Raw genomic sequence first — 16,720 nt, 5'->3', positions numbered from 1 at the left:
CCAGGTCCTTCCAGGACCAGCTGGTGAAGACCCGTCCCAGCCAAGTCTTTCCAGATCTCTTCCACTCAGTCTGCAGTTTCAAACCTAGGGCAGGAATAAAGCACACGGGAGACAGCCAGGATTCCATAGGAAAAAAACCCTTTTATTTAACAATATATCAGGTTCCATCACGGCTCCATGGAGTTCAGCTGCCACAGAGCTGTTACCGATGCCGATGATATGCTACTGGGCGGGAGAGCTGGGAGAAGGTGAAAGGAATCAAAACCAGGATCATGACACGAAGAAAGAAAATCTGCGGCGCCGGCAGCGCGGTCGAGGGGATCCCGGCACCACCGGAGCCCCACCGGGAGCCGAGGAGGATCAACCAGCATGGGGATGCCAAGGCTGGAGCCGAGGAGGTGCCAGCACAGAGGGGGCTGGTTCCCCCTGTGCCTGGTTCCCAACCCATCCCGCGTGCCCCGCACCAGGAGCACATCCAGGCTCCGTATCCACCCCTGGGCTAAGGGCAGTGCAGGGTGGACAGGGAAAATCTGTCAGCCTGGCTGCTCCGGTGGTGGCACAGGGGTGGGGCAGTGGCAGTCCCAGCTGGTTGATGGCAGGGCCAGGCCCCTCGGGACAGGGACGGTGCGGATGTGACGCTGTGGGATGTGGAGGTGGCACAGCTCTGAAATGTGGGAGCGCGGAAAGGACGTGCAGGGGCGCAGCACTGCCGGGATGGAGAGAGGGATTGTCCATCCCTGCTCCAGCACCTCTGGAACCTCCCAGAAACCCTCTCTCAATATAATGCAGGTTCACAGCCCAGCTCCTGGGAGCAACTGGGAGAGCTGGAGGCTCCCTGACGCCTTCCAGCTGCCCATGACAAGTGCCACGTGACACCAGAGATGGCTCCAGGCATGGCCACCACCCCTGGGCAGGGACCCTGCACTGGGCACGGCTAAGGAGAAGCCATCCCAGCCCTGGCACCAAGAAGAGATGGGGCCATGGTGAGCTGGCAGTTGGCCAGCGAAATAGGCAAACACAAAATTGAATAGCTGGGAAAGGGATCTGCACCAGGAGCAGCTCCACAGGCCCAGAAAAGCAGAGCAGGATCTCAGGATGTTGCATGGAGTTCTGCATCCCCAAGTCAGGGATTTTTTGGTTAAAGATAAGAAAGCAGATAAATTTGATGTCCCTTTAGATCACCATGTGGTCCCCAAATCTCTGCCCATGGCCAGGACAGGGCTCAGAGCTCTGGGACTCACTGGGAATGAGCCTCACTCTCTGCTTGGAGCCCATCTGATCCTGCATTATATCAAGGGCAGGTCCCCAGTCCCGATCCCGGCAGTTCCCACACTCCAGCACAGCCCACAGGCTCCAGGCTGAGCTCTATGACAATGTTTTACACCCGTTCTTGTGGTTAAATTTTCTTTTTTTCTCTTTTTTTTTTTAAGTTCTCATTTGTTTTTCTAAGAAAAAGCAACCAGAAAATAATTCGGAGTTTATACAAAACATCTTTACATTATTTCTTCCAAAAAAGACTAGTATTTACACAAACAAAAGGAGGGGAGGAGGAAACAAAAAAATAAAAAAAAAATTTAAAAAAGGAAAATCAACCAAATTTCAATGCTTTTCAAGAAAAGAACCCAAGGGACACACTCTGATCCAGGACCCAGCAGCCCGAGGTGCTCAGCAAAAACCAAGAGTTCTGATTTCACCCTTTCTTCACATATTTACAAGATTTTGCAGCTGTTCCCAGCAGCAGGAGTGGGACTGATGGAGACCTCAGCTGGGGACAACCACCATGAGAAGTCACCAGCACTGTCAGATCACTTTTGGTACAACCTGTGGCCAAACTCTGTCCCTTCTCCACCAAAACCAAACCAAAACTACATTGTCCCCCCACTTCCCCCTCCACTTCGGTCACTATTCCTAACGGATTCCACTGTCACTGCCACCATCACCACTGCCACCACCACCCAGCCAGGGCTCTTCCCACTTGGGGAAACACAGCCTAAGGTTTGGCAGAGGGAAGAGGGAAGGGATTTTTTTTAAGACACAATTCTCTGGGATTTCCCCATTGGGGAATGGGGGTCCTGGTGGGGGCGGCTCCCAGGCCGGGATGGGCAGTGGATCCCACAGAGGAGAGAGGGATGGAAGGTGCTACACGGGGGAAGCAGTGCTGGGATGGGGAATAGGGGGAGCACCCAATGGGGTGCATCTCTCCCGAGGGAAGCAGCTGGTTTGAGGCCCTGGAAGCAGAACCACCTCAGGATGCCAAGGGCAGGAGGGGAGCTGGGACACCCCACTCCGCTCCAGCCCTAATTCCTGCCCTAAACCAAACAACGTGGCACCACAGGATGCTCCCATCCCGCTCAGGGCCAAACCCCAGCGCAGCAGCCGGGCCACCAGATCCCCCTGGGGCCACCGGGTCCCCCAAGTCACCAGATCCTCCCAGGCCACGGGCCCCTGTCCCTGCTCTGCCCCCGCCCCCGCCCGCTCCTTGTCAAGGCACTTTAGCAGAGCAGCTCCCTCGCTCTTTGGGCACTTCCTAAGGCGGGATTCGGGGCCCTGGGGACAGGCGGGAACAGCCCAGGCGGGAACAGCCCCGCCGGCGCCACTCCTGCTCCCTGAGCAAAAGCAGCTACTGCTGGAAGGAAAAGAAAGTGAGGAAGGGGGGACAGCCCAAGGACAGGCAGTGACAGGGCACTGCCAGCCCTGCTGGAATCACTGGCATCAGCCACGGTGCTGGCGGCTCCTCCCGGGAAGAGGAAGCTGGGAATGATCCCACCAGACAGGCTCAACCCCTTCCAGTTTTGGGTGGGAGATGGGCAAGGCAAGGGCAGGGGAGCTCGAGCTGGGGACCCCCAGGAGGTGGCAGGACAGGGAATGCTCCTGCACCAGGAGCAGGGCAGGGAACAGGCACAGTGGGGCTGGTCCCCAAAGAAGGTCCCACCGAGGGGCACTGGATTCTTCAGGTAAAGCAGGAGGGTGGAAAGCCTTTGGCTCAGCTCCCAACCAAGCTAAGCTTGGTGCTCCAGCCTCTTGGGGGCTTTCAATCCTGAGCACCAGCCTCCTCCTGACACTCCTGGCACAAGCTGCAAGTTGGGAACCTTTGTTTTCCAGTTTTCCTTACCAAGGACAACCACCTGCAGTATGCCCAGCTTGGGAGGGAGCTGCAGCTTCCCCCTGCCACCCCCTACTTTGCTTCCAGCAGGCTCAGCCCCAGCCCGATGGAAAGCCAGAGGCCTTTTTCCACAGTGGGATGCTCCAGAGGGGTTGGGAAGAGCTGCCAGGCCGAGGCTGCTCCGCGCGGGGCAGGAGCAGTGACCAGCCCCTCGCGCACTGAACGCTTGAGACAGGGTGGAGATAGAAATTTTTTTTCTTTCTTTCTTTTTATAAAGAGACTAAAACAAGAGTCAACAGCTACGAACACAAAAGTTTCCAGGGGCAGTGGGGGGAGCGGGATCTGCCCCGTGGCCGGCAGGATGACGTGCTGGAAGGAGGTGATGGCGTGTGCCCAGAGGTGGCGGGCCGGAGTCCCACCCAGAATTCACAAAAATAAAAATGTTACAAAAAAATTAAAATAATTATTATAATAATAATAATAGTAGTAGTAGTAAATCGGGTTTGCCAGCTTCCTCCCTGCACAGTTGTCTGCATCTTGGCACCATGGCAAAGCATCCTCCTCCTCCTCCTCCTCATCCCCCTGTGCGCTCGCTGCTCCTGGGACCGAGGCCCCGGCGTTGCTCCAGGCTCCGGGGCCGGCTGCGGCGCTGGCGGGCACTTCCCACAGGCCCGGAAGGGTGACGGGGAAATCCCAAACCACAAAGGGGAGGTGGAGTCTCCGGGTTTGCCAGCGGTGTCCCGAGCACAGAAAGGCACGGCGCCCGCCCCCCACGGCCGGCCACAGTCTGGAGAAGAAGAGGAGGAGGCTGAAGGCTCACCCTCAGAGTCTCGGGATTACAAAAGCTGAGAACTACAAAACTAAATACAAAGGGGAGAATCAGCACGTGAGCGTTGAGCCCTCCGCTCCCCGGCGCCGCTCCCGGCGCTGCCCGCGCCGTGCCAGGGCAGGGGGAACGTTTCGCTTCCTCCCTGCGGCGCCAGCCCCGCGCCCGGCGCTCCCGCGCTGCTGCATCGGCCGTTCTCAGGCTGCTCCTCACACCTTGTAGTAAATGTTGGCTGGGCTCTGCGGGGGCATCTCCTGCACGATGTAGACGGGGTGCCCGTAGTCCCCGCTCACCTTCTCGTAGTGCGGGCAGTAGTTGTTCTCTGTAGTCCGTAAGGGGATGATGATGTCGCTGGGCTCTGAGCCCGCGTTCCCGCTGCATTTGGGGCTGGCCAAGGTGCTGAGGGACAAGGCTGCAGCTCGCTGCTGCGTGTGCTTCCGGTGCCGCTTGCGGATCTTGATCAGGAGTACGACAAGGAAGATGATGATGAGGATGAAGATGACGCAGCCGGCACCGATGGCCGCGAACACGGCCACCTTGGAGCTCAGGAAGCCATCGCTGGGACCTTGGGTCTCCTGGCCGTCCTGGTTGACGGAGCCTGCAAGGCAAGGGGAGATGGGGGTCAGAGAGGCAGCAGATCTGTGCTCTGTCCATGCATGGATCACACCTGTGGAGCAGCGGGATCAGTTGCTCATTGGAGCCCCTCTCTGCCCCTCAAACTCAGCACAACACTCTCTTGCCATGCTCCCAAGGAGGGGAACCCCTCACCTCCAAGGGGATGCAACTTGCTCCCCACCTTCCCACCCCAGTCAGACCCACACATCCCTGGGAAGGACTGGGCAGGGCAGGCAGGAGCCCCAGGCATCCACAGAGGGGGCACCACATGCCCTGTTCCACATCCTACACCACTGATCCCATTCCTTTCTCCCAGCCTATGGAGCAGAGTGTTGATTGTGTCCACATGACACCATTCCAGACCAGGATGCCCTGGTAAATGTGGACTCTGACACCCAGAGCTCCCCAGTCTCCAGTTACTGACCCCTGGGCCGGGACAGCTGCAGCTCCCAAAGGAGCAGTGCTTAGATGCTGATCCAGGCAGGAAGAAAAGAAAAACTTCTCAGCTTCATCTGATTCCACTCCTGGGGATCCCTGGGATACCCACCTGGCTTGCCGGGCTCCTCCACCGCCGGGACCTTGCTGCGTGGGCTCTGAGTGACAACCTTCACGGTGTCATCCGACTCCTTGCTCGGCCGACTCGTCGTCAGCTGCTCTGGGATCACCGCGTTGGGATCTGGGAAAGGGGAGGGATGGATGAGAAGCCTTGGTCCAACCTGGAAGGCAGCAGCTTGTTCCCCCTAAAGAGGTGCCCCCAGTTGTCAGGCACTCCCATGGGGCACAGGAGCACTGGGAGATGCTGAGAGCGACAGAGCAAGGCTGAGCTGCTCCAGGGCTTGTGGGAAGCAGGTCCCCACCCTAATTCCCTGGTTTGCTGTTTTCAGAGCTCCCATGCGTGGGCTGGGACAGGTTTCTTGCTCGGGCAGCAGGAGCAAAGGAAGGGAAGGGCAGGCAGGAGGCCAAGGCTGCAGCACAGCTTTGCCTGTTTATTATAAATATTGGCCCCAACGTGCAAACACAATAATGAGAAGCAGAATCGGGAGCTGCGCATCCGAGTCGAGGCTGAAATGAGGCCAGGGCATCACTGGGGCTGGGAAGCAGCTTGGGATGGAGGTGGTGGGAAGCAGGAACTCCAGGAGAAGAGCCTGCTGGTGACACCCCTAGTGTCCCACTGCCAGAGTCTCCAGAGCCTGGTGGCCTCCAGAGCTGAGAGCTGCCAAGCCAAATCTCTGATGCCTGGCTAGCTACAATCCCCCCTTGGATGGCCAGGAAGTGACAGGGGCACTGCCTGTGCCAGCCCCCTGAGACACTTGCAGGGCTCATGGGTCCTGTGCTGAGCTCACTTCCCGCCGGGATATGGCCCACGAGGTAACCGGGAACAATCGCTCCCTTTCAATCCCAGTGCTCCGCACATGCGCCATGTTGGCAGGAGAAAAAAGGCAGGAAGAAAGATCCTAAAAATGAAATTCTGTTGAACTAACCCAAGAGTGCCCCCAGGAGCAGCTGGCCTGGCCTCAGTTTCCCTGGAATCTTGAACTCCCACATCCCCCAGAGGAGCAGGGACCCTGGTTCAGGGTGCAGCAGGAGACCCCAGGGAATGGGAGGACTCACCCTGCCCCACTTTCATGACAATCTTCATGGAGCGTGTCTGGCAGACCCCTCCTTCCCGGTTCTCCAGGCCATCCAGAGTGCCATTGGAAGTGGCTGTAGGAAAAGAGAGGGAACGTTAGACAGGCTCCTAGGAGCTGGAAGGGCACTGCTGGGCAGCTCTCTGCTGGTCCTTGGCATTACTGTGCAGGTCCTCACTGTCCCCTGGCACTGCCAAGCAGGTCCCAGCTATCTCCTGGCACCTCCTATCCCAGGGATTCACTCCTGACCTCCCATTACAGCCACATCTTCACACCCCAATCCAGAGCCCTCTGAATTCCCAGCTCCTGCTCCTTCCAAATCTGCCTGCAGCAGTGAGGACATGATCCCTGCAGCTTCCTCTCACTGCCACATCCACACAAGTGAGCCATTCTCCATGCCTGCACCCTCCTCCCCCTTTAATTCCTGGATAATTTCCTTTGCTCCTGGTACAGAATGGGAACACTTGCATATGCACAGTTTAAATTATACATCTCTAATTACACCCTGTGCCTCGGTGAAGAATGTAAACTCAGAGCCCCAGTGGACTCCGGGGGCTCTAATTGCAGGGCAGAAGTCACTTAAATTCACATTAACTTTTCGCTAGAGCCGGCACGGAGTTTTCAGCCCTTGGATCCCATGGGAGCACAGGGAAGATTCCCCCATCCTCCCCCATCCTCCAGCCCTCTGCAGGGCTCAGGGCAGGGGGAACACAAGAGAGAACAAACCCAAACACAAAGATTTCAGGATTAAGCACCTAAATGGCAGATTCTGCTAAACAGACTCAGAAAACTGGTTTCTGACCCCACCAGGGCCCTGGATGTGGCCACTGTGGATGGTTCCCACCCCATCCCACCCCCATGCAAACACAAAGCATCCCAGTGCTCCACCAAATCTAACCACAAGGATCAATTCACCCAGGGAAGCAGGGAAACCTGGGAGGAGCTCAGCAACAGCTTGGGGAAGGCAATGTGATGGAGAATCATGGAGTCCAGGGATAATTTTCCACACACAAGGCAGGACTTGGCCAGCACAGTGCAGCCAACACTTCCCAGAGCCTCAAGTCAAAGCTCAGCCCCAGGGTTTCAGGTTCCCTGTGCAGCCCAATTCCTGCCTCCATCCCGCAAAAAAGCAGGTCTGGGAGGGCAGGTGACTGACAGAAATTTGGGATGAATCCATTGGACCCTGCTGGGTGTTGGTGAGGGCACAGGAAGAGGCTGGAGTACAGTGCAATGAGGCACCCAGCAGGAGGTTGGGTACCTCCATGAGCCTCCACGCTGGGATAAACTGGAAAGCACACCCAGATCCCTCCAGGAAGCAGGCTCTGAGTCCATCAGCTCTTTCCAAACACCTCTGTGCAATCAAGCCTGAAACCCCAGCAAATGTTTTCCTAATCAGAAAGTCCTTGGGCCATTTGCTGAGTTAACACCTCTCCCACAGCAGGGTCCCCCCTGCCAGCAGCTCCTGGGATGGAGCTGTGCATCCAGCTGGGATGGTGCATCCAGCTGGGATCTGCTGGCAGCCCTTCCAACAGCAGCACTGTCAGCACCAAGCCCCACGCAAATGCCTGGGAATGTGGAGAAACACCCCCAACAGCCCGCACGAGTTCTCTGGAATCCAAACAGGATGGACCTGAGCTCAGACTCCCCATAAAAACACATCAGGAGTGAACTCCAGCAGAAGGCTCAGCAGCCCAGTTCTCCCAGGCCGGAGCCGCCGGTTTGGGGGTGAAATCAGCAGGTACATCCCAGCTCACAGCCCTGAAGCAGCTCCTTGAATTGCTTCCCAGCTTCCCAGCTCCATGCCATGGGTTGTTGCATCTCAAAGAGACTCATCCATCGAGGGAGAAGGCAGCAGTCCGTAAAAACCAGTCCCTGTGAGGCCTCACAAGGTCTGATTTATAAATAATTAACTAATTATAACAAAATGTGGTAACAAGCAAGCGTGGCTCAAGTGGGGGAAACCAGAAGACTCCACAAAGGCAGCAGTTTCTCCAAATAACTATGAAGACATTCCATCCACATACAACAAAAAATATTAAAGGTCCAAAGAGGACAGAGGGAGCAGCTGGAGCCACAGGGATGGACGAAGGGACACAGCCGAGCATCCTTCTTCCCACCCCACACTTGGACACAAATTTTCTTCTTGTTCTAGCCATGGAAATGATGAGGGAGAAAGTAGTTTTGAGAGGGAACCATGTGGAAAAATGAATCAGTTGCTTGAGGGAACAAAAAAGGGAAAAAACATTTGTAAAACCCACAGTGATGGTCTTGGAATGGCCTCTGGAAACAAGGACATGAGCTTCCACATTCTGTGTAAATCCACAATGGGCCAGAGAGAAGCTGGATGCTCCACGCAGCTGGCTGGGCTTCCAAAAGTCAAAATCCTAAATCCCCAAATCCATCCAAACGGTGCAGAGTCCAGAGAGTTGGATGTGAACATGTAGGGCAGGGTGATATGAGAGCAGCAGGTCCCTGATCCATCGGGAAAGGCTCCTCCAGTGCAATTCCCTGTGAAGCTCAGCAATGAAGAGCTGCTCCTCCCGCTCTGTTTCCTGCTTTCCCAGTGGAAGAGGCTCCAGCAGAAGGCTCCAGGCTCAGCTCAGCCCAGCTCCAGAGGATCCAGACTGGGATCTGCGTGGCACTTGATGGATTCCTCAGGTACCTGTGCCACTCACTGCCACGGTTAGGATGAGCTGTGGTGACACCACCAATCCTCAGCTGCCGATGGAATCCAGAGTCAGCAACCCACAGAGGAAAATGTTAAATCCACAGGCACGGCTGCAGGAGAGCTGGGAGAGCCCTGAGCTGCAGAGAGGCAGCTGCAGGGCAGCAGCAGGAGGCAGAGCTGTGACACAACAAAGGAAGCCAGGCAGGGAGCTGGGAATAGCCATGGAATAGGAAATGGCAGGTCTCAAACAACACTGTCACCTCCCCATGCCACACCAGCAAGGCTCAGTCCAGCAAGACCCAGCAACACTGAGCGCACAGGAGCATTTTCCTGCCTTATTCCATTTTGGATGGATTCACAGGTTGGCTGTAGGACTGGGAGAGCAAAAATAACCTCTGGCCAGTGACTTCCAAAGGCTGACTTCCAAAGGCTGCTCCCAGCCCAGAGAGCCATCAGATGCCTCTGCCCTAATGGAGCATTAAGCCCCGGGCTGCTGAGTGATGAGGATTTAACAGTGATACCATTAACCATGTAATTGCTTGTCAATTTAGAGGAGATGCTCAGCCACCATGGAAGCCAGGCAGGACCTCCACTCCTGGAATCCCACACGCCCATCCAGCCCAGTGACACACACCACAGAGCTGGGACAGATGGCTGAGATCCCCAACAACCCCATGGTCCCGTCTCCAAGCCAGCAATGCCATGTGCTGTCCCTGCTGCCTCCCCAGCGCCAGCACTCGGTGTCACCAGAGCTTTTCTCCCTCCCCTAAAAATATTTCAAAGGAGAACTCGGGTTTTGGCAGATGGGAGACGCTGGAAGTAATACCTGGCAAGAGATGAAGGCAAGGGTCTCTTAAATGGTCAGCCTTGGCCAGAGCGAGATGTTTGGTTTCTCTGCTGGATTCCCTCTAGCAGGGCTGCGTTATGATTTGGGCCCCAAAGCACAATTAATGTGCTGAGACTGTAGCGAATCCAAGTCTCTTTCCTTTTATTGCTCTTAATCACTCTTCCATCTGTGCAGCTCAGCCCTGCTCCAGCCCCAGCCAGGCACGGCGTGGCCGCAGCCCGGCCGCCATCCTCACACCCCCCTCACCCCCAGACCTGCACAAGGTTCGTGTTTCTATCACTTCAGGAGAGGTGGCAGCATCCCACCGGTGCCCCACAGCCTGACCCCCATCCTGCCAGGACCACGGGGGCAAGGGGCAGCTTGCAGAGCAGCCTGAGCCCAGCCTCGACACCCCTGGGCTGAAAGCCCCTCCTGGCACAGGTGAAGCCCCTACAGGTCACCCTGGAGATCCACCTCCCCCATCTCTGATATGCTCGGACACTGCAGGAATCCACAAGCAGACTGCACTTCAAATAAAATCCCAGCTCCTGCCACCTCCCCTCTCCAGATCTTTCAAGCTGTTTTACACCCCCTCGGTATTGACACAGAGGTGCTGCACTGGAGCCCAGCCCACCACGGGCACTGAGCTCCTTCCCCCCATCCCAACCAGGGCTGGCACCCCAGGGGACACGGAGCCACTTCCAGGTCACCGAGCAGAGGCACCCGCCTGCTCCACTGCACACCAACTCCCTGGGGCCGCCAGGGAGCACGGCTTGGTTACAGCTCCTGCTCCTCCTCCTCCTCCTCCTGCTCCTCCCAGGCATCAGGGCCACGCATCTCCAACTCAGGGCATCCCGTTATTGGTACTATTAATATTGGTGTCACTTCCTAGCCAGCCCCACTGTGGGGACACGAGCCCCCCACCCTGCACACATCCTCCAGCCCCTCTCCTGAGCTCCAGCACACTGGCTGGGGCTGCTGCCAGTGCCGGGGCAGGGGCTGTACGGAGGGAGCCCACCCCACGCTGTCACACTGCCAGCGGGAGCCGGCAGCCACCTTCCAGCCTTCTTCCAGCCCTCTCCCAGCCCTCCCGAGGCAGCTGTGCCGGGAAGGGGCCCTGCAGCCCCTGAAATGCCTGTGTGAGCCAGCCCGGCCCTGTCCCGTCCCCGCACAGGAGGCGCAGGACATGCAAGGCTTGGGTTTCACAGCCACTCCTGCCAGCTCCAGAGCTGCTCCAGAGCTGCCCCAGCCACACGGCCCGGCATGGAGAGAGAAGGGCCTGGGGACTGCTCCAGCGGCACCGCTGACCACGGGAGGGCCCCTCTGCTCTCCTCCCTGCCACCACGGCACTGCCATGCCATGAAGCCATGGGGATTGCTGTGTCCCTCCCCACAGCTGTGCAGGGCAGGTGAGGAGCTTGTTGCTGCAGCAACTGGGAATCTGGCCATCCCACCCCACACTCCCTGCTCCAGCAAACACAGTGGGAAAATCCCCAGTTCAAATGTACAGCTGGAAATAGGAATGAAAACCACCACATGGGATGGTGGTTGGGATGGGGTTTGGCTTTCTCTGGCCACGGTCAGCACCCCCAAAATCAAATTAAAGGGTTAAATTAGCCCCATTCCTTATACAGAGCAGAGGAACACACACAGTTACAGCTGGAAGAAGGGAGGACACCACCCTCCACTCTCATCCTCACCACCTACAGTTCCACTCTCTCCCACTCTTTCCTGGGGCAAAGGGAGAACAGGCAAACACTGAAGTATCCACTGGAAAAGACACTTTAACCCAAGTAATGCTTAAGTGAAAAGCTAATTTCCCATTAAAACAGCTTTCTGGTGGAAAATTATAACTAGCCCTAATTAGTATCATAATTAAGAGTCACTGCTGGATTGCAGGGAACCTCATCCAGGCTGGAAAGCACATCTTGGCTGCAGGACCACAGCTTGGTGACTCACTCAAGCCCTTTATCATCAACACCGTCTGTATGGATGAGCTGTGGAAACTCCCGGTGTCCATCCTGCTTCCTGCTCAGCTCAGGAGGACCACAGCCCTAAATAAACCCTTTGTCTTCAGGTCTGTCCATCCCTTCCAAAGAAAGAGCACATCATTGGGAGAGGACGGTGATTTGTACAGTCTCTGTGGTCACCCCAAGCAACTGGAGACAGGTCAGGATGAAAGTGCCACATAATTCCCCACCTGATGCTCTGCCAGAGTCATTTGTGGGCCCCGCTGGGAGCAGGAGGGGAGGAAAGCACTTACTGCCTTTTAACAGGGTGTAAATCTCTCCTGTTAGGTAGCAAAACCTCTGGGGGATGACTGAGAAATCCTTTGGGAAGGGGATGGAGTGCTATCCCCCAGCTGCAAGGCCAACACCAGCTGCCCACCTGAGCTCAGGCTCCATCCACACTCCCAGGGGCTCAGAGAAAACTTCAGGTGATCAGGGACAGAGGCTGACAGAGCAACAGTGTGATGGTGCTTCCTGGAGCTCCCAGTGAGCTCTTGGTCTGACTGACAGCACCCACCATCACCAGCATCCACCACCACATCCCAGCACTCACCATTACAGACCCCTCCACACCAGTTCAGAGCTGCAGTAACACCAACAAGCCTCTTCCCAGCACTACAGGAGCAGTGGATTGCAATAGGGATCCCAGGAGAAAAGCCCAGGGAGAGGGTCTTGATGTTATGGTTATTTTAAAAAATATGCCAAGGAAGTAGCTGCCTGCACTTATCCATGCACAGCTTCTCAGCCACACCAGTATGCCAGGATTTGTTTCAATTCCTCATCAAGCTGAAAACTCTTTCTGCCTTAAGAGTCTCCTACTCAATGTTTAATCCAAAAGCAGGCAAATTTAATCACTTCCAGTGTCCTGACGAAGTCCTCAGAGGTGACCATCACTAAAGAGCCAGGTTCACCACAATCCACGCAGCTGCAGCTCCAGGAGATGCCCTGGATTTGCTGCAGACATGGCAGGAGGAGCAGGGGCTGGAAGAGCCAGGGTGAGGAAAGGGAAGATGGGATGCACCAAAAGATTTGCTTTGGCGTGAGCCTCCCACCACACCAGAGCAGGATCAGGCAGGTGATGCAGGGGGAGATGCCACCTCTTCACTGCCATCACCTCTACCACCTCTACTGTCACCTCAGTGCTCAGGAGCACTGAGGAGTTAAACATGTTTTGTTTTCTCCTAATGGGTCGTGACAATGTTAAAGGGGTCGTGACAATGATAGAGATGCTCTTGCCAATCATTTCTCCTGGGGAAGAGCATCCTGGGATACAGCCAGCCCAATTCCCCAGGCAGACAGCACCCAGTGCCCAGCTCCAGAGCCCTTTGCTGTGCCAGGGCTGTAGGCAGAGCTTGGCTGCCCAGCAGGCAGGGAGATGAGCGGGCATGGGGACCCCTGGGTGGGTGGTTATGGCAGGCAGGGACCCCTGGGCAGGGTTTGTGGCAGGCAGGGCCCCCCTGGCCCCAGAGCAGATCAAAGCACGGGGTATTTACCTCCCGGCCGGGCCCGGGACACCGGCCCTTTCTGAGGGGGCTTTTCATCCCTATTAGGGCTGTGAAAGGCTGAGCCATGAGATCAGCTGCCAGGGGCTGTCCGGGGACAGCACTGAGCCGAAAAGGTCAGGAGGGAGGAGGAGAAGAGAAAAGAGGCAGAGGCTTAAGGGACAGGGCTCAACAAAATCACATTTACTGTGGTCACGCTCTTCAGACAAGCCTGCAAGACAAGGAACCGCGTGTTGTCTAAGGGCCATTATTTGGGTTTGACATGGCCAGGGCCCGGGCTTTGAAGTCGGGAGCAGGACACCGTTAGAGCCGTTTGTGTCCAGCCAGCGGCTCCCACGCGGCATCACCATCCCCTGCCAGCGGCTCCCAGCAGGATGGGGATGGGGATGGAGGAGCAAAGCCCCAAAACGAGATGGATGCCACCAGGCCGGCTCTGCTTGGCCCGGGTGTGTCGCAAGCCGGGCCCCTTTGGGTGAAGAATGAGGAAGCCGCTTAATTGGAGTTTTATCAGCAGAAGTTCACAGCTCCCATCATGGCATCAAACGGCCCTTGGGCTTTCAACTCCCCTCCACCAAACAAGTTGTGGGAAGGAGCATGAGGAGCACATGAAAGTGGCCACATTCAAATGGCATCAGCAAAGAGCTGGCAGGCTGACAAAGCCCCCCTGGCACAGCCCCCAGCCCAAGGAACCAGGGACGGAATTATCAAATCCCAAGGAATGCAAGAAGGAGCGCGAGCGGCTCTGCACACATGCACTGGCACGGGCTGAAGGCTTCCCAAACCAACGGAAGCTGGAGGAGCACAGCCAGAAAAGCGAGTATGGCAACGTGTCCCAAAAAAGCTCCCGAGGAGGAAGGATGATCCTGGCAGCTGGCAGGGTATAGGTGACCCCCTTCCTCATGCTGAGCTGCAGGAAAATGCTGACGGAGCGTGGCCTGGGGACGAAGCCACATCGCAGCAGCAGCGATGGTTTACAACAAATAACTCTTGCCAGGTTAAGACTAATTGCATCTAAAAACAGAAATGCAAGACAAGGGCTTTAACACAACACTCAGGGTAATAGATCCGCTCTCACTGCATCCCGCTGCCAAAAAGCGTTGGATTGGATTACGGACGTTATTACATCAAAAATGGATTGAAGGGCTTAAGGACTCACAATAAACAGCAAATGTGTCGGATTTATGAGGAAACATCTATTAGGACCTTCCTTTCCTTCAGCATTGTCATCAAACAAGGGCTCTGTGCTTTAAAGAGGCTCATGGGACAGGTTGGACACTGAGGAAGAACACCTGGAAGAACACCTCAGCACCACCACCACATCTGCAAACAGCTGCCTGGAGTGCACCCCGAGGCTGAATGAGGTTTGCCTGGGGTCTCTACACCCCACTGAACACAGAAGGAGCTGCCAGGACCACCAGCAGCCCCAAAAACCAGAGAAGGATCTGGGAACTATTGTGGTCCATCCAGTTCTAACCCTGCCATGAGCAGAGACACCTTCCACCTGGTGTACACCAGGTTGCTCCAAGCCCCATCCAACCTGGTCTTGAACACTTCCAGGGATGGGACATTCCAGGGATGGACTAGGTGACATTTAACAGTTCCTTCTAACCCAAACTATTCTTTGATTGTCTGATCCAGAGCTCTGGGATAGCAGGGAGCCACTCCAGGAGCTCCTCCTCACATCACCCTGCTGCCAGGACACGGGGATTAATGGATCTCTATCCAGGCACCTCATTACCAGAGATAGTAAAACTGGAGCAAGTTCAAAGAGGAGCAGCAAACGCAATTAGGAGCTGGAGTGAATTAGGAGGGGAGGTGGAGGGAGCTGAACCTGCAGGGCTGGATAAGCCATGGTGGGGCTGGAGCTGCCCACGACATCCCAGGAGTGCAGGCACCAGGCAGGGGGGAGGCTACTCCAGTGGGAAGCATTTTGAAGGGAGGGGACAGGACACTGGGGGCAGGGAATCACACCAAGACACCAAAGGCAAGCAGGGAAACACCCAGGAGACCCAGGGATGGGAGCAACCACAGCACATCATTATATAAAACACACAATTCCCAAATTCCTATCTCCTTCACCCTCTCAGCACTTCATCCTGGGGATGGTGCCCACGTCCTGCTGGAGGTCCACATGTCCCCCCAGCCTCTGTCTCCAGTGTAGACCTGCAGGCAGATGCTGCTGCATCTTGTTCATTATGAAAAGCTTCAGAAATAAGCATCACCTTTCCTTATCCATCCCCAGGAGCAAAGATGCTTTTAAGGAAAGCCTGGAGCTGGTGTGGAGGGGGTCAGTGTGAGACTCCAGAGAGGACGGGGACAGGGAACAGCAGCTTTCAAAAGCCTTTTCATTGCTAAGCCGAGGGCTGGGGCCATGTCCCTCCATGATAAAAGTGTCCCTAAACAAGGCTTGGCATATCCAAAGCAATGGCAAGGAGCAGTCCTGAATAGAGGGACCCTGGGAAGCCCCCCAGCTCTGGTGAGGAGGTTTTCCAGCCACTGGGGAAGGTGGGGGATGAGTGGCACACGCCCTGCTCCCCTCGGCTCCAGCGCTGCTTCCCCGGCTTAGAAATGAAAAGGGAGAAAAAAAACCTTTTGTGTGTCCAGGCAAAGCTTGGGGAAAGGGAGGGGAGAAAAATTGGGGGGGGGAAAAAAAGACAACATGTGGGTGGTCTGCTCAGGAGACTTTTGACTTTGTTTTTTTGGCTATTTTATTTCTTGGCAGAAAGAACTCCTGGGGCTGCTCAGCAGAGGGTATGGTCAGATCACAGGAGCATCCTCAGCCCACCCAGGGGCCAAAGTTCAGCTGGTAGCTCCCAGCTCCGAGGGGTTTCACATCAAAGCTTGGAGGAGTCAAGAGAAATTAAAGTCAGAAACGGTCCAAGGCAGGGGCAGAGGGCACTGCCGGCCCCCCCTGAGGAGAGGGGGGGCATCCCACAGGGATTCTCCAAGCATCCCAGTCGCTGCATCCCTATACAGCCTGAAACCGGGAACAAGAGGATAAACAGGATTTTATATTAAAAAATGAGTTTAAAAGGCTCAGCCCGACATCCAACGGGACGCACAGCCGGGATTTCCCAACCTGGGCTATGCCGTCTTTGCAAAATCCCGGCTGCGTGTCCCATCGGATCCGCAGCGAGCCGGAGCCGGTCACCTGCAGTGACCCAGGTGTGCTGGCAGCCGCGCAGGGGAGCTGGCATCGGCTCAAAGCTGCGGGGGCCCCGCGGGAGCCGCGTTTGGAGTCGGCAATGCACCGGCGGCCGCTTGTGAAAGCACCTCCCAAAGCTCCAGGAGGTTGATTTTCACTTCAGTTTTCGTGTGAAATGCAAAACAGCTCCTTAAAATTTGGGTAATTCAGAGGCTGTAAATCCTTCTGCCTCCACCTTCCTGATGGACTTGGTTACCATAAGAGGGATCCCATATTTCCTCTTCTCGGTGCTTTGTTCACCTCCTAAGTTTGTTTTGGGGAACTTATTTGTCTTTGAGGGCTCTTTGCAGCCTGAGAGTCCCATGGGCTGTAGCTCAGAGGACCCCAATTTCAGCCCTC

The 16,720-nt window shown here is 55.9% G+C and overlaps 1 protein-coding gene across 1 annotated transcript in view; it reads right to left on the bottom strand.

Annotated features, from left to right (window-relative positions):
• Positions 1-1,412: 1,412 nt before the first annotated feature.
• The window catches only part of EFNB1 (ephrin B1), a 45,746-nt gene continuing 30,438 nt past the window's right edge, over positions 1,413-16,720 (bottom strand). The window contains exons 3-5 of the mRNA XM_030967344.1: positions 6,156-6,248; positions 5,092-5,220; positions 1,413-4,527 (exon numbers count right to left, since the gene is read on the bottom strand). Coding sequence (XP_030823204.1) covers positions 4,139-4,527; positions 5,092-5,220; positions 6,156-6,248 — 611 coding nt within the window. The 3' untranslated portion in view covers positions 1,413-4,138. The remainder of the gene's footprint in view (positions 4,528-5,091; positions 5,221-6,155; positions 6,249-16,720) is intronic.

Source organism: Camarhynchus parvulus, chromosome 4A (assembly GCF_901933205.1).
Source record: "Camarhynchus parvulus chromosome 4A, STF_HiC, whole genome shotgun sequence".
Lineage (NCBI taxonomy): Eukaryota > Metazoa > Chordata > Aves > Passeriformes > Thraupidae > Camarhynchus > Camarhynchus parvulus.
The sequence above is the reverse complement of the archived record's forward strand: the minus strand, read 5'-3'. Positions and strand labels throughout refer to the sequence as shown.